The following is a 21315-nucleotide window of genomic DNA, read 5'->3' as shown; positions in this document are numbered from 1 at the left end:
AAATATTTTCACAGACCGGGCACTAACCTTTCTGTACCGAAGCCGCAGCAGATGTGCCAGGGTTGCTCATGGCGCGCACACCAGTCAGTTCGATCGCACCCGTCCGTGCAACAGGCACAGTCTCGTTTACTACAACAAAAGCCACGGCACCAAACCGCCGCCGCGGCACCGGCGGCATCCCCAAGCAGGGTGGGTGGCGGGCGATGAGCGGTGGCCCGCCGGCACGCCGTGCCCTCAACTAGGGACAATCCGACCTAGGGATTGCTAGGGATTCAGGGCGGCTGTCCAGCAAAAATCCAGGCAACACTGGCATTATTCATGGCGAGTTTTAGCCGCTCCCCATTGAAGGACCTCATCGAAGGCGGCGGTGGCGGCGGCCCCCTGCGGAGGCGCGCAGAACTAGAATCTGCTGACCACGGCCGGTCTCGAGGGAGAGAGCGCGCGCTCTCTCCCTCGAGACCGGCCATGTGCTGACATCGTCACGGCGTCATCGCAATTAAAATCCCTTGATAATTTGAAAGTAGCGACACTCCTCCGCGCCGCGCTTTCCTCCTCGATTCTCCTCGCGCGGCGGCGGCGAGCGCTGCGCACGACACGCTTTTTCCCCTTGACGCCCGCCGGCCGGCCGCAGCAGTGAGTGAAGCGCGAGCTTTTGGGCCAGGTCTGCGCTCCAGGAGTGCACAAAATTTTTGAAAAATTGCGAGAAAAGCATTGAGAATGCCGTAAGTAAAGTTCATGAATTGATTGGTTTCTTCTTAGAACTGTTTGAATGGGGAATACTGATAAACAAAGCTTTCAGGCGAGTTCTGTGCTACAGACACTTTTTAAGTCTCATGATAAGGTTTTACTTTGTGCACTTAATCTAGTACTGCCTCTGACTTTGTGTTTGTTTTTTTTAGAGCGTGAAATCTGTCACCGCGGTAAAACTTCAGAAAGCGATCCAGGCTGGTGCTTTGAACTTCAAGATTAGAGAAGGTTAAAGCAGGACTTAGTCTATTTCGCTACTGTTAAGCTATCTCTCTAAGCATAGTATATGTCACGTGATCAACCATGAGATTGGATTATTGGGTAATTGTAAATGTATTTCGATTAATTATTGGGCCAAATTAATTGATATTTAGGAAATTGCAATTAAAATCTAAATTTTAGCTGCAACATCGAACCGTATACCGTTGGAAAGCTTAGGCCAAGTGTAATGGCACTGTGCTAGTTAGCGATCCGCGATAATCTGCGTTCATTAGTCAATTTTGTATAAAACCAAATTTTGAGCTGTTCCTTGCTGCTTCGAGGCAAGGAACAGGTTTGCCACGGCAGTCTTGATATGATGCTGATGGAGGAATTAAATAATTTTATGAGTACGTGGCCCCTCACTGACTTCGCGTGTGGTTAAAAGACAGCAGGGTACACTGGGAAAGAGCAAGCCACAGAAATAACTGACTACTATCAGCGCGAGGTTCATGTCTCTGTCGAGGAGGCTTCCTTTACTTCAGGACAGGTCGGTGAGAGAAAATTGATGGAATTGCGTTTGGCCTGTTTTTTTTTTCGAGTTCGTGTAATATTGGCGGCTCAAACTGGTCTTCAGTGAAATGTAGCTAGAACATAGAGCGATGAGATAATTACTCAGGCTAGGTGAAAAAAAAAATCTTCTTGCATACAATTGAAATGAGTAATATGTTACAGTGTTAAGAATTGTTGCTCGCAAAATGTTCCCCTATTTTTACATAATAACTATAATCATTATTGATTGTTTAAGTTTCGTAAATACAGAAAATTGATGCAATGATTCCGGCTGATTTGACATCGATGGGATAACTTTTCTCGCAATAAATGAATACGTGGAATCGCGCTTTTAGAGCTCCAGCTTTCAAAGCGAAGATAACCTGCCAACGCCTAGTAGTCATGGTCAAAGTGAAGCGTGTGTGATCATATGAACACCTCCTGCACATTGGCCGTATCCCTGATAAAACGAACGCATATTTTTTAACCCACGCGTGCGTCGAAGCATAGCAAGACACATTCAAGAATGAAAAAAAAAATGCCGTACGACCTAACTAGTGCAGATTACCCGCAATATCTCGGGTTTACTTGCCAAAGAGTTTTTCAGGGCCAGCATTCATTGCTCCCGAGTAACCGACGCACACTACAAGTACAAGCTGGAAAGGCTAGCTCCTCTACAAGCCCGAATTTTGATTTTTAGTGAAGGAGGCCAGAGATCCTAGCATAATCGCGACAAATGCAATCGAGAGACTGTAATTTTCCAGTTATTTCTGACAGCAAAAAGCAGATTATAGCGCCCTGTTTCTGACTGTACAGAAGTCGAAGCGTGTTAAATGATGGAGCCTCGCAGAATATTCAGCATGCTGCAGAGGACAACCTTATTTTTATACAATGAACATGCTGCCGCCGCAAAAATATTGAGGAGCAAGCAGGAATAAAAAACGCAGCGTCAGGTGACGCGTTATTACGGGGAGTGAGAAAGGCACCCGACGTCGCAAACAACTCTGTTCTTTCTAGGAATAAACGTCTTTCGACTAATTTTGTGAATCCATTGACTCGTGCGCAAGCCGTCACGCTTGCCTTGAGATATCATGAATACCGCATAACCATCTTCAGGCCGCTTGCTGAAGTTGTACGCGCAACAGCACGGCATAGAGCTTACACGCTGCAATAAAAGCACAGCGCGCAATATTCGCTCGCCGAGACTAGGAGAAAAATGGCGCGAAGGAACAAGAAAACACAAGGAAAACGCCGGATGCGCGTCGGTTTCCAATGGCAACGGCAGGGAGACCAATCGTCGCTCAGGAAATCGGGCGGAGAACCGGCCTTCAGCGAAGGGGCGCGCAAGGGGCGAGGAGGAGGCGAGGAGGTAGCGCGGCGGCGGCAAAGTTCAATCGTTGGCGTAACTTTCAAAGTATCAAGGGGTTTTAATGTTTTCCAACCAAAACCAAATCGCCCACAGAGGGCTCTAGTTGCGCCTTTGTCGCGCATGCGCAGGAGCTTTTCCGCAAATGGTCCATTGCAGATCGACTTTAGGCCTATTCCCACTTGCGACTAGATGAGGTCGCGCGACCAGAAGAGAGGAGCTCGCCACTACCGATTTTCACATTTGCGACTGTCGCCTTCTCGAAAATCGAGTTGGGAGTAGGAGAGCTGCAGGGCAATGACAGCGAACGTCGGTAGCAGCCGCTTGCCAGACACTTCAGCTTTTTCAGGCGAGAACGCCAACGACGAATAGATGGTGTCAGTCACCGTGGTGTCAATATAAAATGTTGCGCCTGCGTGAAAAAAAAAACATTTCTCAAAAGTTCATATACTTACCGGATAGTCTGAATATCTTTCCAATCTCCTCCCAGGCCATATCCTTCTCCCTGCCTTTGAATTCCGGGTGCCGTTTGTTGAAAAGGTAGGGGTATTCTTTAATTGCATTGAGGTGCTCGATCGAGTACTCCGGGACCTCGCTGATTGGTGAAATGGTTTGCGACTAGTAGTCGCGCGACTAGAAATTCGAGCAGTGCCCGATCGGCCCGCGGCAGTCGCTTTTCGACCGATGCGACCATTTGCGACTGTCGCTTTTCGACCAAAACGGTCGCGCGACCACTGCTAGTCGCAACCCAGGTAACGCAAAACATTGCCTAAACGTTGCCTGTATGTATGAACTTCCACACAACGTAATGTGACAAAATCTCACATTGCTGCGACGTTGTAAGACATACGTTGCCCTGACGTATAGAGATTACGTCATCATAACGTTTATAGGCATACACAGCACTGACGTTGGGTGTACACATCTCACCAACGTTTTGATAACATTGCTATTGCAACATTTATAAACAGGCCGAGTTAGATATTACTGGCGAAGCTAATAAAGCTGCAAAAGTGAAATGCGAAATTCCTGGTTGGACAAGAATATATGCTCAAGTGATAAATGGCAGCTTTATAACATCGAAACAATTTTAGATAGTAATTATTTTCCAACAAGTCATCAGATCACAACGGTCAAAAATATCACAAACTATACTTTTATTAATTTACAATACTGTTGAGAGCCCAGAAGACAGTGAAAATTATATCATGGACATGAGTGCAAACAAACACCGTGTTGTGGGAATGGTTTTGTCATTGTCAGAGAGTACCAAGCAAAGGTATGATTTTTACAATGGGAGTGCACAAAAAATAGCATCTGCATTTTTCTTGACCGGTAAGCACAAACATTTTGTACCAATTTCATTGATGCCCCACGTACTCAGACCCCGTGAAAGTCCTCGGGCTCTGTAAACACCTATGTCAACAGACCACAGCGTTGCATCATGAAAGTTACTAACATCGGCATAGTGCTGCCCGCAAATAAGGACGTCACCTTCAGCTGCTATAAAATTTCTTATTAGGACAAAATTTCCACCCGTTATCCTGACACAGCTGTCTTTTGGCTTTGTAGAAAACACTTTTTTCCCAATCGTAGTCTTACTGAATCGCTGCCCCCGGAATGTTTCAGGGGCTGGTCCATTTATGTGAATATTGGACAGCTTGATGCCATCACTTCTAGGAGTCACTGGTGGCTTGAACTGCTGTAGTTCAGCTGCTCACATAAAAATGTGTTCCGTAGGAAGGGCATGGCCTCTGGCCAGTCTCTTCAGCTTTCCTAGAAAAGCGTCAAAAGGAAAGGCTGAAAATAGGGCAATGTGGCGAAACCGTCGCACATCATCTTCCAGATGCGAGAGGCTATGTATGCTAACATTTTAGATGCCACTGCCGCAAAGCTTACCTGCCTCTGTAACGAAGCTAAGCAGCAGCTGCTCAGCATATTCACACAAAGTCATACAAAGATCGGGTGAGGCCAGTATTGTGATGGTACAACTTAGCTTCAAAAAGTGCGTGTAAAATGGATGAGCAAGGTGTTGCTTCAGAACAATGGGGCCAATGTAAACAAGGAAGTTTCTATACTCGGATGCCTTCCAAAATTCTAGAACACGCAGGGTCCTTGGAATGTGCTGAAGCTCCTGTGGAGTGTTGACAGCCAAAGTAACTAAGTTCTCAGAAATGGCCCTACGTGCACTCAAAGGCAGCATTGACGCTGATGGGGCAGTTGATGTCCAATACTGCACTAGAAGTCTTTTCATAACTCTTAAGCAAACCGAACGCATATAGTCTAGTGGGAACCAGTCCGATGCCCAGCTTGAGCAATGGTGATGTGCAATTGTGACGATCAGGCTGTGTCATGTTGGTGAAGTTTTCACCTGTACGCGGAGGGGCCAACACATCAGGAAATATAACTTTCCTATGCTCTACAGAGTACATGCCTTTTTGCATGTACTTTTCACATGCATAGTATGCTGCATGTCTCTTGGTACATTTAAGGAATGCCTGCGCAGGCATGTCGCAAACAAATGCATGAACAATCACTAGGGAACACAGCTTCACCATGGTGCAGTCCAAGCTCTAAAAGTGAACACTCTCGGGTTTTGAGTCCCCCATGTAGAGAGCTGCAAGGAAAGGTTCATTTCGCGAGCTTTCTTCGGCCCGCACAACCACAAGCCAGAACTGTTTCGACGAACTCCTAGATAAGGGCACACCATCGACGTGCATCGTCAGGGAAATCACTGAAGCGCTCACTGATATGGCTCCACTTTCTAGTTGCTGAATGAGGTTTTCAGTGACGCCAAAAAAGCAGTAAGTGCCACTTCCCATGCTGGTGACTACTGGCATGAGGCGTCCGCAGCGGTGTTCTGGCATCAGAAGGGAGGTCTGGGTGGTGCGGCTGCAGAATTTTCAGAAGCTTAGTGATGTGGGCGGCAAAAATGTTGTTATCTACAGCCCATGAACGAAGTGGGTCGTGCAAAGCCGGAGCTAAATCCACCTCACTCTCGCTTGACGAAAAATCGCGGAGCTCACTGCTGCATGAATACTGCTGTAGAATTTGTTCTTGAGACTCGGCAACTTCGCCAGTTGGCGGTGGATCAACGGGGCACAATGGAGAAACCAATTCTTCATCGTCATTGCTATGATAACTAGCACTGGACTCACTGCTGTGAAACACCACCCTCTCAAAATGTTCCTCGGCAGTAGCTAAGTTTCAGCTTGTAAGGGACTGCTGTACAGTAGGGCTATCAGATTGGCAAAGTGCTGCTATTTTGGTTGCCCTGCGTCAGAATTTCTGTCTTCTTCCAACATCAATGATACACCACTATGTCCTCTCCATCGCTGGTAGACACAGCTTTACTTGCAAACACGAGCGGTACGCATCATGGTGCACTGAAGGTCATCGACGAATGAGCTGTATGATCACTTGCTTCAGCTACGCACAAGTATCGGGGTTATAACAGCGCAAAGCTGATACAACATGATAAGGCGTGTTCAGGAGAAAAAGCCACTTTTCCGCACTGCTACACAAGCATTACCCATGAGATGAGAACGCACACTGGCTGGGCTTGAGCTTGGCTCGACTACACCTCGTTTGTGTGCCATACATTGCTTGTCTTGGGCAACGAAAGTGTTTATGTAATAAATAACCATAAATAAACAATTCTTTGCAAATAAAAAAACTTTCGCGCAGTAAATTACTAAGCTTGAACATTAGCATAAATTAATAAATATTTATTTCATATTATTTTGCTGCGTTCAGGCGGCACCACATTCAATATGGCGGGACAAAAGAAACACGACGACATGGCTCTTGTGGGGCTTTATGGAGCTTTTTCGTACGTTATGCCTTGTCTTGCCACTTGCCTGTGCTCGTGTGCATTTTGACTTTGAGTGCCTTCGTGCCGACTTCGCAGCCGCATTTCACGTGCGAACTCAATCTTCCGACTGCATGCACTGTTCATCGCTCACAGGTGAGTTGCTATTGCTTTGGTGACCTCCCTTTCAGCTTGTAGGCATATCTCAGACTGCCGCATCTGGAACCACATTGGATGCGCCACGCGTTTTCTGTTTATTCCTTGCTGCTTTGTTAATCATGAATTTCTTTGTCATTAACGACTGGCCATGCATTTTCGCAGCAGAACAGTGCTGCGCTGCCCCGCATCACAGATGTTCAGCAGAGCTGCTTGTGTTCTGATCAGGAGACAAATGCTGAAATTATTTTGCCTCTTTGGCAGTGTGGTCACCGTGACAGTGTCACGCTAACGCCTAAGTTGTCACGCCCGTGGCAAGAGCCGCATCATTAGGTCTGTGTGACCGATTAGTGTCATTAATCGTTTGCTCGAAGTGTGACTGAAAATTCGTCTAGTTTGATAGCCCACAGGCCGCCGGTTGGGGCCACCAGCCAGCCATCTCGCTAACTAACTTGCTCAGTGTATGTGTGCGCCCTTTGCCATTCCGGTTTAGCATTTTGGCGCTGTGTGTGTGTGTGTGTGTGTGTGTGTGTGTGTGTGTGTGTGTGTGTGTGTGTGTGTGTGTGTGTGTGTGTGTGTGTGTGTGTGTGTGTGTGTGTGTGTGTGTGTGTGTGTGCGCGCGTGTGTGTGTGTGTGTGTGTGTCATCTGCGTGGACTGAAAATAGTTGGAAGTTAAGTATGCTGAAATTCTTCGCCACGACTGTGTTGCGCTGTTTTTACTTTAGAAATCAGCAGTAAACTTTTTGTTGATGAAAATTTCTAGCACATGCCAAGTAGGAGATAGTGTTTGCAGCGATTTAATTTCCTGAAACGCCAGCAATAAGTGTGCAAAGAAAACTAGTTTCAATGACATGCATCTCGCTCAGCTGCTGGCAAAATACACACTCACCATAAATTGATCCTCATTGATTGGAAACTTGAGCAGTGAAGTGCAACTCAGTAGTGTCTCTTCAACAGAGGCACTTAGAAAATAATGCTTTTGACTTGGCACTAGTGCTTGTTATGCTAACTGCGCTATATTCTTGCAGGATGTTCTACATCGTCAAATTCAGCAGTGCAGACGGAGTTGCTGCCGTCCCCAAAATTCTGGGTGCAGAATGAGGAAACATTATGGCCGCCATACCGAACCCCGTCTCGTTGCCCAAGCGCTATAAAAGACTGCGAGGAGCCTGGAGAAGAATGGATTGCACACAAATGCCGAATCTTAGGCGAGACTAGTGCGTCATTTTTTTTTTGTCACAAGATAGTATTGTGATTATAGGGTACTGTTGGAGCTTTAGGTTCTTGGTTGTGGCAGTGTACAAAGGCAATGATGCACATAAGTTAAGCACTGCCAGAGGGGAGAACTTTTGAGCCAAAATGGTGAAATAATCACCCATCATCTTAATTTAATGACTCTTATCAGTAATCGTGTTTGTTGCTCATTGGCTCAAGGTTCCTGTTATAGTGATATTGTTATGCTCTTATTTCAATAACATTGTTGCTAAGCAGTTGTGAACGTTGCCTTTTCACGGGTCTGCTTACTATTTTCATTCAGTTTCCCTTTAGCCGTGTCATTCAATCTTTCTACACTGAACTCTTTGCTTGCAGCAACATATGCTGACGCAAAAAGAAGATTGAAGGTTGAAGGTTTATTTCCGCAACTGGTGTTGCGAGGACAGCCAGGGAAAAAGCTGTATTGACTGCTTGACAGGTTCTGGCTTCCTCTTACAGAGCAGCATTGACGGCGGCGGAGTACAGAAGAGAGAAGAAAGCTGAAGAGGTGTCAGATTTGACAATTGATGAGGAACGGCTGACAAAAAGGCCAAGAAAGCCCACCAAGAAGGCGTTGTATGGAAGTACGAGTCCAGTTTTGCTGCTAAAATGTTTTTGCCTGATATGTTAACACTTTCTATTTTAATCATGCATATTCCATTTGCTTTGCTGCTGTATTTGTGAATGTTACTTTAGCAAGCCACTATTGAAATAACTGAATTGAAACATTTTTAACTGCAGTGTCGGATGAAGACGGCAGCAACATCCCAACAAAAAAAAAGGAAACAGAAGGCTCTTTTTGTTTGTGAGGAAAGTGAAAGCGATGAAAGCTGCGATAATCATCGCCTACCATCTACAGTTCCTACACAACAAGCCAAGCAACTACCATTCGTTGGCCGTGCTCCACCGAGACCAGCACAAGTACCAGTGAGCCCAGCAGCACAAGCAGAAAGCGGCATCCAAGGTAAAAACTTGCCTTGTGCCTGTAGTGAGTGTTGCAAGCAACATTTTACTGTGCAGTGCACGTTATAGCTCTATATTTGTGGTTTTATTCTGACACAAATATATATTTGGCTAGTTTTTAAATTCTGGCCAGCAGTCCATTTTTGCTGCTGCGTTCTAATGTATTTTCTAATTTTTTTTCTTTTGCTCACTTCAGGGCTTCTGAAGAACCTTGTGCAAATGGTGTGGATTCATTGAGTCGTATAATAGATTGAGATGCACAATTCAATGTATGTATAAGCCTGTTCACAGTTCATAACAGATGTAATGGGTTTTGTTAATTTGTAGTAAATATCATTGTCTAGGTTTACTGCCCTAAGTCTGTGATATTGTTTTGTTTGCGCAGTGGCCCTCCGGCAGTCTTGCCTGTTGGTCAAGGAAGTGGACATGAGACATGACATTGGCAACCATTTTCGCCACGCACCAGCACGCTCCAAAAAACGGTAGGTCTGTTATGCTGTGTACGGAAGCTGGACTATCATTTAGTCTACTTGTGCATCAAGCTGTGCAAAAACTGGACTTGTCACAGTCACTTAGCTTACCAGCATATCATATGGAACAGCATAAGCAAAACCTACGGGACATAAAAGTAAACTTCTAGGATATAGTGTAAGGCCATCAATGTTGCATCAGCTGTAATTTTGATGGTTTTAAAAGCGGAAATTCAGTGGGTGTCCTGGTGTTCTTTATTTTTGTACTATCTGTCCAATAAATATTGGCACGCTCCACACACAAGTAATTCTGGTCCTGCAAATTTAGTTTTAGATGTCTGATTACTTTGCAAGTGCTGTCTTAAATTTTGGCTGAATAATAACCTTTTTTTGTGTTTTTGTTCTTTTAATTTAGTGGCCTAATTCATGGAATGGATGACCTGGCAGCTATGTGATTGCTAGTCTCTTCATGGAATTGCTGACTCAACAGATGTACAATCATGCAAAATAAATTGTGTAAATGATCTCACATGTACACCTGACGTAATTTTTGCACTGGCTGTGTCATTCAAGTGACTGGTCAGCAGTCCACGATTACTGCGTAACTGCCTTTTGGTCGGTGCCTTGTCGACATATAAGCATACATTAGTCACTTCAGGAAGGCAGAACGCACTCATGCACGATTCATCAGCTATGGCTGCACCTTGTCTAGTAGGAACAGATGGTGCGGGTTATGTAGCTTTTGCCTAGAGGCTCCTTGAGCAAGGTACCGCATGCATTGTTTAGAATACATTAAAGTAATGTACAGGCAACGTTTCTTTCGTCATTTTTTGTTGGTATAACGTTGAAATAACATAACGTCAACGTTTTCAGAACGTTGTAGAAACATTAGTGCATAACGTTATCTGGTGATCAAAAATAGTGACATTAGCAACAATCAGGCAACGTTGCTCTCTGACATTTGTGGCCATTCAGATAACGTTCCAGTGACATGTGAACGGGCCTTTACGTGCCTCATTTTGCGCCTTCATTAGAGCCACTTGCTTCTGCGCTCCAGCCAGTTTTCTCTTTGCTCTTCTCAGAGCGCGAGAAATGTTGCTGCATTTTGGTTGCATATGATTGCTTCCTTTTCCTGTGCATCTTGTTCTGTGTAAGCCTCCGCTGGTATTTGCATTTAAGCTATCCCCTTTCAGAGTAGACGGTCAAGCGACACTTTTCTGCAAAATACATTCCCATGAATGATATGTGTTTTCCTGAATCAGGTTTCAGGCCACATCCGGAAGAAAGACCCTCCAGTGCACTCTGCCTATTAGCTCTTCAGCTTTAGCTGTTGTTGTAATCTACGCGCTTGTTGTTGTTTTTTTCGTGACTGTAGTGTCCGCAGAACTGCATTCAGGAATCAAGCTTCCAAATGTTACCATTTTTTCTATGTACAAATAGTGGCAAAGAATTAGTATGTTTTTTCGGCTCGATAACGCGCGTATATATGATAGGCAGCAGGTGCGAATTCGGTTAATTTGGTCCAAGTTGCAGTGATGGAAATTGAGTCAAACGGATGTTCTGCACGTCTGCTGCTGCGCTTGCTCGGCACTTCAGCTGCTGCCGGCTCCTCGGAAGCATTGTCAAACATTCTTGACGGTCCATGCATGGCTGTCGTCTGCATGCCGGCAATACCGGCACATGCGCTTTTGTCGTTTAGCGGCCGGTTGGTCACAGAGGTTCCTCACCTTCCTTTTCGATGTCTTCTTAGGCAGAAGATGGTTCGGATAATGGTCAAATACCGTTGGCACAGCTTCGGGCTTAAGCGAGCTCGTTGACGATGCCGTACGTTCACCGTCACTTTGAACGTTATCTCGATGTAGCTCTCCTCCAAATGTTTTTCGCAGACAACACACGTTGGAGTCAACTTGTGGTCATTTCTTTTAATCAGCCGCTTCCTCTCCGCAAGCTGCGCAGGGTCCGATATGGCACACCGGACATAGAAACCTAGTTCTAGCTGATTCGAGCGGCACGAAACATATGTCTTTTCCCTGCCCTGATGCTTTATTTTTAGCATCATTAGTCGTTGCAATTTAATTCCTTCTGATGAATGCAAGGAACAGAACGAATAAAACAAAAGAAAAGCGTAGACGCGTCAAAAGCGCTTCGAACCGCTGAAGGCACGGCCGGCGCAACTGCGGCAAATCAAAGGCGCGTAGGCGGTCGACGGCACGTCGACGGCACGGATGGAGCGTCCCCTTTGAAACGGGGTGGTAGCAGCGTAGCAGTAGCTATCATGCTCATTTTTCTCCATATATCTTAATTATTGATTTAAAATGGTTAACTAAACCATCATTCTATTTATTAAATTTTGCTCCTACATTACTAACATTATGTCACTTCTTATGTCACTTATGTCACTTCTCTGCTTTTAAGCCACCAATCTTCCAGTCGTTTTTTGCTAGTTTCCACCGCCGGTTTATTCACCCGGCCACTGTTATCTCTAAACCCCAGAGCTTCAGGAACAGTGATTGCGCCTGCATCAACTTCCGGATGGATACCATTGCATTCGAGTATAATATGGGGTGCGTTCCAATACCCCCTCGTAGACGTCTACTTAGACGGCTACGCGAGCAGCCGCCATCTTGGGACGCGTTCCAATTCTCGCGAAGCCGTCTCGCGAAGACGGCTTCGCCGAAGTCAACATCGATGCAGACTACTTTGCTGTCTAAACATGGCGGACAGAGCGCGTTTCGCGCTGAGCGAGTCGTGCGTGCGGTTGTTGCAGTAGTACGGTGGTCGTGCCAAGGGTCGTGCTCTTTGCGAACGCCGGAATATATGCATATGAACGATCTTTCAAACGTGAGTTGTTACGTCAATGTATGCGCTAGCTAGAGGCTAATTTAGCTGTCTTTATGATCGTGAGATTCATAGCACTGCAGATTCTTTTACCGCGCTTAGGAGGAAAGCGTGCGTTGGATGCTGTTGGTGTTCTTTTTTAACGACGAGTTTCTTCAGTCGTGATGTTATCGACGAACTCGTCGCTTTCTGGGCACCTCGCCGGGAGTCAGAACGGCTGCTGTACGGCGCACGTGTGTGTTTCTATATTGCTGCAGTAGCCGTGGCAAACTCTTCCGCGGATTTTCAGTTAATCTCGGAAGAACGAACTCGCCTGACGATGCCGACTTGTTGCGCATTGATTTTTTTTTTTGTGCCTGTAGATTATTAAAACGAGTTGTCTTTGGTTTCCTCGTCTAGTGACTACAGATAACAGGTGTAACGGCACAGTTTTTCGTTTGCTGTAGCCGGTTATCACCTTTCGTCCGTAATCCCCTCAAGTTTACAGTATTTTGCATGTTTTCATTCTTACAGCCGTGTGAATGAGACATCTGAGAAGCATGTACACTTCAGCGTCAGTAATAAAAAAGGAAAAACGGACTAACGTTCTCTTCCGTCAATTCGTGATAGGGCTCACTGCGTGAGAAGTCTGTCTGCTACAAGTTAACCTATTAACAGTCTATCTACGTTGTGGCGATTACACATGCAATATTGTTGCTGCAAAAAATCGGCGAACCGTTAAAAACGTGATTTTCACCTGTATTGTCGTAAATCTTTAAAGAAAACAGCGTTATAATAGTTGTTAAAACGGTTTAGTTCAACCTTTATGCCGCGAGGTGACGCTAGGCGTAAAGAGGTAGACGCGTTCCAATACGGGCCGGCGTTGCTGCGACCCGGTTGGAATAAGCTAGAAGCTTGGTGCAACCGGGTGAAAATAAGCAAATCGTTATTGCAACCCATGGATTGGCTTGGCTTTGTTTGTTATTTTCGGATTGGGGTTTTTGCAGGAAAGCCAAAGGCAGATCACGTGTCGTGTGTTTGTAAACGACGTTTGGAAGATTTTTGCGCCGTGCACATTTCGTGCCTCAGTGCTCATCTTGCAGTTTCTTCATGGATTACGTTAGTAACGACAGAGGCGATAGACGCAGTAGAGAGTAGAGGCTTCGTGCATCCATGGAAGTTGAAAGAGTGCTCCTACCTGCGGACCCCGTCGGTCTCTCCGTTCATTCTGCAACAAATCATATTTGCGTGTTGCTTCACGAACAGGGCATCTTGGATTTATTTTTGAAGCATGAGTGGTGCACAGTGTGGCATACTAGAAACCAAGAGCATATGTAAAAGGCCTGTGTATGGGGATCGTGATTTGGTTTGTGCTGCCATGGAAGAAGAATATTCTCAACGTGTAGGTGGTCTTGGCTTTCGTTTTGAAGGTTGCGATGTTTATGTAATCACCGTATGTGATCGCTTGGCTGATTCTGGAAGGGTGTTTATGTGCTCTTTCTTTTGCAATGCCGGGCACTCCAGATAAAACGGGTCTTTTCGAAGCTGCGAGCAGTTTTCCCAAAACTGCCTTAGCGAAAGGACACTTCTATTTCGCGTTATTCACGAGGTGTGCGCGTTCGCGTAGTGTACAAGAGTGTGTAAAAAATATTTAGCATTCACCCGTTCCTACGTTCCCTGAATCGCACAGGGTATAGGCACTAAGATGGAGCCGAAATGGTGCCTTTCGCCCTCAATATATCCCAATATTAACTTCGAAAAAAATATCCAGCAGGTTCGGTACTGGATTTTCTTTTACCGCTTTTCTCAAGTTGCGTCGCCTGTCTGCACGCATTTTTCACGTTGCCCGCATTCTGCTGAAGCTGCCTGAATTGAACAAACCTCTATCCACTAGTTTGATCCAAGGCTTTCTGACCGACCGCTCGCGGTTTTTATACTGCTAATACTCAGTCCTCTTTTTCAAAGTTTTCTTTCAGCTATGTGTTCCACAAAGCACTGTCCCTTACTCTTAACAATCTCCCTTCAGTAACTTCTACCATCCACATTTTAGTTGATGACTGTGTACTTCGCTGCTCTGTAACCAACTCATCTGACGCTTCTGCCTTATATCTATATCTAATTTGCATACAATAGTGATGTGCTATGTGGCCTCCATTCCTGAGAAGCTTTAAACTGTTGATTTCTTCTCACCACTGCCAAAACAACACATCCTACTTACAAAATTAACACTAGTATTACTTTTTCAAAGAATTTGTTTAAGTACCTTGGTGTTCACCTCACTAGTGGCTTAACATTGTGTTACCTTGTAAGCCATGTAACTAATTACTCTAATAAAACTGTTGGATACCTCTATCGTAACCTACCCATGGCTGGCACCTTCTTGTGTAAAATTACTAGATTACAAAATCCTTGTGTGATCACAACTTTAATATGCCAATGATATAGTTGATCCACACTACTGTAACTTTACTGAACCTTATGAGCCTGTTCAAAACCATGCCACCAGTTTAATTCCCTCGAATACTCCTTCAGCATCACTGCCATGAAATCTCTGTTACAGTCTCTGTTCTCATCACTGTACTTCATGCCCCTGCCTTTATCACAAGCTTTTCATACAAGACCTCATGGCAGTCGTCTCGGCTAACCTGTGTATAGAACACCTCGCACAGGTCATCCTAAAAGTGGCGTTTCACCGCATGCCCGCCCAACTACATTTCATGAGTCATTCTTCGCAAGCACTGTTCACAACTGGAATCATCCCTCATCAGTGATCCTGTAAGCTTCAATACTGCCATCGAAGAACCTGTCTAATCATAGCCATGTATACCACTAGCCTGTCGCCATTTATAACTGTGCACAAGCCCATTCCTTCTGTAAAGTCTTGCATTAGGACCTCTGAGGTATCAATAAACACATAAATAAAATAAATAAAAGCATGGTTGATAAAGATTCCTTACAATATGGGAACTGTGATTATGTTCGGCAGGAATATATATATATGTAACTGGATCATGTTGAACGGTGTTAAGCTGTCTTTCCTGTGATATTGAGCTTAGAAATTAGGATACTGAGTGATAACACTGACATGGTGGCTTGTCTTTTGAACTTAGAATGAACTTAGAATTTAGAATTTGATTGCAGTATTCCTTTATTTGCATTCATCCTCAATGCAGGGGTGGAAGTGCTGCTTCATTCTGCTCCAGCCTGCTTTCCCTGCTCCAAAATTGCTCCAACTTGACTGCATCAATGTTCTGACATTAAATTTAGTGGAGCACGGTTTTGCCGCACAGTGGGCCATTACTGGTATTGACAGCAAGAATCGCAATCCGAGACAATTAAGTTAAGCGACTATGAGAAGCGCAGCTGGGCAATGGTCTGTTATGAGTTCTGTATACAGGGTATGTGGCTGGTGTAGTCAAAACGATGGCAGCACACCGGTAGCAGAGGTGTAATGCATGTCACCCGAGCCTAATACATATAAAATTTTAATATTACTTTTAGTATGCAGCATAATGTTTGCGTATAAGCAAATTTGAGGAATTCGTTACGGAAAATGTTCTGTGCACTTGATATAGCACCTACTCCCGGCCTTTTGAATCGCCTGTGGTGAGGGAAATGAGATCAGCAAGTGAAGCAGGCGCACCAAACTACTACGAGGTAGCGAAGCACTGTAAGTGGTAGACGAATATGTTTACTTAGGACAGGTAGTAACCGCAGATCTAGATCATGAAAGGGAAATAACTAGAAGAATAAGATTGGGATGGAGTGGATTTGGTAAGTATTCTAGTATCTTACCGGTATTGCTCAAGAGGAAAGTATACAGCAGTTGCATCTTACACTTACTCACCTATGGAGCTGAATCATGGAGGCTAAGGAAAGGGTTCTATTTAAGTTGAGGACAACGCAGATGACTATGGAATGAAAAATGGTAGGTGTAACGTTAAAAAATAGGAAGCACTAGAGTGAGTTAGAGAAATAACGAGTTAATTACATTCTAGTGGAAATCAAGGAGATGAAATGGGCATGGGCAAGGCATGTAATGCGTAGAGAGGACAACTGATGTTCGCTTAGGGTAATAAACGATTCCAAGGGAAGCAAATCGTCGCAGGGGACAGCAGAAAGTTAGGTGAGCGGATGAGGTTAAAAAGTTTGCAGGAGTAAAGTGGATGCAGCTAGCACAGGTAGAGGAGTATGGGAGAGGCCTTCACCCTGCAGTTGATATAGCCTGGCCAATGATGATGACTACGAGCCATTGGAAACTTGTCCAGCTGCAATGAACTACATGGTTTGTTTCTAGCGATTCTGCTGTGAATACAAGCAGGTGCTTCACCATCTAGCCTGTCATGCCTACGACAAAAGCACACTTGGAACTCTTATGGAGGTGATGCCACTTAGGTGCCAGTCACTAAATGTGTTTTCAAAAGTGTTGGAAAGTCATATACAGGGCCTATCGCCAGTGTGTTGAAACTAAGATAGCTCAAGCAATAATTTGAACAGCCACAGAGGGCCATAAAGTAATGAATTTGAAGGGGAAAAAGACTATACTTAAAGTGTCACCTATCTTCCCTGAAGGCCTTACTGGCCAGTACCCAGAAATTTATCTGCACAGGTGCAGGATCAAAAAGAATATGCACAAGATAGAAAGCAGAAATGTACTGTTCATTGATGTGAACTTCAAACTAGTGGCAATACTTGAGTGCATCAAAGTGGTGAAGTCCACCTTTGAATCTTACAAAACAGTATAAATCTCTTAGTTAAACGATCTTCAATGATGTGTAGAAGGCAGCATTCCATTTGCTGCTATTTAACCCTTTGACTGGTTTTGCTGTACAGGTGCTGCGGCCGCATGCCGTCCCGCGGCGTTTTTGCAGTACAGGTATTGCGCTAAACGCATGGTATTTGAAATAGCTCGACACTGGAGGTGATTTTTTTTTTTTTTTTTCGGAATATTCGACAGTCAAAGAGTTAAGTGAGGAAGCTAGAATTCTATTATTAAAAGCGAGTAAAGAATCTTGCTCCAAGACATAATGTGATTGCTCCAAAACTCTCACTTTATTGCTTCAAAGCTGCTCCGAAGTTACTTTATTATTGCTCCCTGAGCTGCTCTAAAATGCTTGAGCCTGCTTCCACCTGTGTAAATATGATTACTTTCTTCCCCTGTACGGCGCTTCAACCAAGAAAAAACTCGGTTATAATTTCTTTCCCGTGTTTTTTTGTTTGTGTGACTAAACTATTTAAACTAATATTCTGCCTTGAGGTCTTAACCAACTTAATAATCTCCTTAATAATAAGCGAAGCATATAAGCAGAAGGAGTGATCACTTTCACTTCGACGTTAGATGTTGCAGAAAGTCAAGTTCATCATGGTTGACAGCAAAGTCTTATTCATTGTAATAAATTTATGACTGTATCAATACTTGTGCATGTTACTATATTGGAATGAGGTCTTTGAGATTGAGATAGATGTGGTCAGAGATAGGGAGATGAACACAGCACTGACTGTCAACTGAGGTTTATTGGAAAACGGAGGAATTTATGCACATTTTCATAACATGTGACTCAGCCGAAGTCAAAATGTCATATACACGTGTACCAGTTTTCTCTCCTAACAAAGCATTGACAAAAAAAAAAAAAAAGTAACAATAAACAAGAAATCACAAAAATCCAAAACGCAAGTGAAGTAGTATACACCATGAGCAAGCACATGCCTCACCGCTAAACATTCGATGAAGACAAATGAAAAAGCCAGGTTGAGCTGTACATGGGCTTCTGTTGTCAAAATGTAAAGTATGAATGAGCAGGATTAAGTCGTGTCATTAGCCTTAAAAACCACCAGATATAGAACCGAAAACTGCCATACAAGAAAAGATATAACATACTAAGCATTTTGAGTAAACCTACGCTACTTACAGGATCTCAAGTTCTTTTTCACTGAGCATTATCGAAGGTGCACTGACGCACAAGCCCTTTTTCTGTTTGATGACTCTTGCCTCCAGAATCTCTGTTGTAATCTGCTTGTTGCTTCTACCAATAATCCTTGTTTTGTGAAGCCCAGTGCTTAAAGTCTGGCTCAATCGGAGGGGGTCTGTAGTGTTCGAGCATTGGTGGAAAGGGAAATAAAGAAAGTGGCTGGTTGCTTGTTTTGCAAATCATTTTATACAAAGGGGAGAAATCATTATTTTTCTCCATCTCTGGTTTTTATTAATACTCAATGTGAAACTGTTAAACTGCTAAAACGATAGAGAAGAAATCTTCCAATTACACCACTGACAAGAACAAAACAATGGTTACCTGGTTTGTATTCTTACAGTCCTCATGCTTGAATTCAAGCTTGTGGGGATCTCGGACCCCTCTTAAATATTACGGGGGGGGGGGGGGGGGGGGGGGTCTCTGACACACCCCCTGGCTTTAAGCCCTGTAGAAGCCAGGGCATACAACCTGTGCACCTGCTGCAGTGCAAAGCAACGTTTCCTTCGCAGATGTTTCTTTTTTGCAAGTTTTTCATAGGTATAATTGTGTTCTCAGAACCGTTCATTGAGGCATCTACCCGTTTGTCCAATGTAACGTTTCCCACAGCTTAATGGGGTCTCATACACCACACCTGTGCTGCAGGGTACAAATAAAGTCTGGTGTTCTATGCTGCGTTGCTGCACACCACAAGTTTGAGTGATGCTACAAAGCTTCGATAACTTTTCCGGAGCTGTAAAAACTACTTTGATGTTTACTTCTTTGCCTATTTGTTTCAAATCATGCGATATGCTGTGCAGATAGGTTATTGCAACCAGATTTTGTTGTTGTATTCTGTACGCTGTGTTAGGCATAGCTTCCTTGCTGTTTGTTTTCATTTTTTTGTAGGTTCCTTCAGCAACTGAGATGACACCATGTTCCGGATAGCCAGCTTCTTTCAACCTGTCAGTTTGATGAATGAAGCTGCTTTCCAGGAATTTTCGAGATTATCTCATTCTTCTTTTGATACCTCTTCCTTTCCTCTGTCACATGAATCTCATGTCAAACGTAAAATGGGTACAAATTTTCTCTCCATCCCGGCACATTTCATTTTCCGCACTTTTCTTCCCCGACTTAGTGGGTTTGGCTAGTCTTGCACCAGCTGACGGACTGGTTGGCTTTGGTGACCCGTACTCAGGACATTCTCGGTGCCTAATACTCCGTGTCATTTAAGTTTCTTCCTCCCTCTCCCAGTGCATTTTTTTCTGTACCGTTTCCACCTAAAGCATCTTGTACCAACTATATCTCCCATTTGCATTAACCTAGAACACTGCTTTTCCTTTGCACCACTGCCATTCAGTCCCCCATTTATCTTGACTCTCCTCCTTTTAATTGGTGTACCTGGCTGGAGTCCTCCATGTCGAAGTGACAGATGGCCCTGGTTCTACAAGTTGCAAGCCTCTTTGGCACTCATTTTTGTAGCCAAATAAAGTTTATTACTACTACTTCTACTAGGTCTTGAAGTACAGTTTAAAGAGTTGAGGAAAGGTCTACAGGGACCAGCATAGCTGAGAGCGAAACTTAAAAAACACAATAAGACCTTAAACGTGGGTCGTTTTATTTTGCAGTTTATAACTTATATTTTGGATAGTTCCAATGAAGCTCTGAATGGTCTCTTTTGATCGTGCTTCTATACCTTAACATTTCTAACTGAAGGTATGAATGCATTCTAGAAAAGAAAGCAAAAGCCGTCAGGGCTGGGCTTTTTTTGTGCTTCTAAGTGTTGCAATTTTTTAGAAAAATTTGGCATTGGCAGAACAGCCAAGTTGAGTATTAAATTTTGGTAAAATGAATTCTGCTTTGCCCAGTACTCTTGCTGAATTTTGGGGGTGCTATTAAAATCACTTGTTTTGACATTTCAAAAGCCTTTTTCTGTTTCTTCTTTGGCTGCATATACTGCAGCTAATTCTCTTGATTTTAAGTGAGTATCTCAATTTTAAGGCACTTTTGATGACTCAGTACTTGTGCCTTTTCCTTTCTTAGAAATTTTTGCCTCAAATTCAAGTTAGTTTTTTATTTCATGCAAAGAGGAAGCAGCCACAGTTAAGCAATTACTGTAAGTGTCTTGATGAGCTGGCCCATCAGGTGATTAGGAATGCTTTGTATATACTGATTCACTAAATGAGAAGCATGGGCATGTTCAACTCAAATAAAATTAGCTACCTTTTCTTAATCTTCAAAAAGCATTTGATACAGTGAACCATAAGATTTTAACTACCAAACTGAACTACTTAATTGTCTTCTGCTGTCCATTTATTGATATTCTTATGAATTTTTGCATCAGATTAAACAACCAAATCAAACCTTCTGATAATGTATCAGTAAAGGGGGTTGTAAAGGGTGGGGTTTATTCTATCTCCCATACTTTTTTCCTTAATTTAATAACACAAGCCCCAAAATTTAAACTTCCACGAGTTTGTCCTTCTAGAATGAACAAATTATGTCACTAAGTGTTCTGACAATGCAGTTTCAGTGAATAAGAATCTGTTGGCACCATGCAGGAGGTCATGCCGACGCCCATGTCAGTATTTCTACCTATATCAGTGTAAACTTTCCCAAAACATAATTCTGTTGGCGTATTTAGCGCAAAAAATTTTTATGCGCGGGCTAAATTGAAACCACTGTGATGATCGAGCGCGTACCTGGCCATAACCTCCTCTATTTTTTCGAAAAAATAGAGGAGGCTATGACCTGGCTCCCTTATGAGCCCGTTTCATATGTGCGGGTATACCTTGCTCTCGAAGCTTGCCGTCCCTCCTGTGCGCTACGAAGGAGCAAGTGACAACTTTGTAGCAGTACGCTGCCATCTACGCTACCTGCTCGGGTAGTTTCGGCCGTACACAGGCGAAACCGAAACTATACAGCGGGTGAGCGCAAATCGCCACGCTAGTCATGCATGCTGAATACGCGCCACGCACCGCCGCGGGTGTCACTCCTTTCATAATGTTCGGGAGCGCCCGGGAGGAATGGCTAGCG

General features: G+C 44.0%; 1 protein-coding gene across 3 annotated transcripts; it reads left to right on the top strand.

Annotated features, from left to right (window-relative positions):
• The first annotated feature begins 6529 nt into the window (after positions 1 to 6529).
• Positions 6530 to 10722, top strand: LOC146203398 (uncharacterized). Of its 3 annotated transcripts, XR_014703859.1 has the most exons (7): positions 6536 to 6830; positions 7859 to 8047; positions 8544 to 8668; positions 8826 to 9048; positions 9244 to 9316; positions 9433 to 9529; positions 9933 to 9974. XR_014703859.1 is itself a non-coding variant. In XM_084588734.1 (6 exons), exons 3-6 carry the CDS (start codon positions 8663 to 8665, stop codon positions 9970 to 9972), a joined length of 366 nt encoding a protein of 121 aa, XP_084444860.1. In that variant the 5' UTR covers positions 6530 to 6830; positions 7859 to 8047; positions 8544 to 8662; the 3' UTR covers positions 9973 to 10722. The 3 variants fall into 3 exon arrangements, 2 of the variants coding, with proteins under 2 accessions (XP_084444860.1, XP_084444861.1); XM_084588734.1 differs by lacking the exon at positions 9244 to 9316 and having other exon boundaries at positions 6530 to 6830; positions 9933 to 10722; XM_084588735.1 differs by lacking the exons at positions 6536 to 6830; positions 9244 to 9316 and adding an exon at positions 6839 to 7291 and having other exon boundaries at positions 9933 to 10722.
• The last annotated feature ends 10593 nt before the right edge of the window (positions 10723 to 21315 follow it).

This window comes from Amblyomma maculatum, chromosome 1, assembly GCF_055883805.1.
Source record: "Amblyomma maculatum isolate TAMU_Amacu chromosome 1, ASM5588380v1, whole genome shotgun sequence".
Classification (NCBI taxonomy): domain Eukaryota; kingdom Metazoa; phylum Arthropoda; class Arachnida; order Ixodida; family Ixodidae; genus Amblyomma; species Amblyomma maculatum.
Note: the sequence above shows the minus strand (reverse complement) of the source record. Positions and strands in the feature narration are given on the sequence as shown.

Excerpts from the sequence above, each read along its gene's own strand:
- LOC146203398 (XM_084588734.1), top strand. Across the intron at positions 9,049-9,432 it reads AGCAGAAAGCGGCATCCAAG|TGGCCCTCCGGCAGTCTTGC; the intron begins GTAAAAACTTGC and ends TTGTTTGCGCAG. Across the intron at positions 9,530-9,932 it reads CCAGCACGCTCCAAAAAACG|TGGCCTAATTCATGGAATGG; the intron begins GTAGGTCTGTTA and ends CTTTTAATTTAG.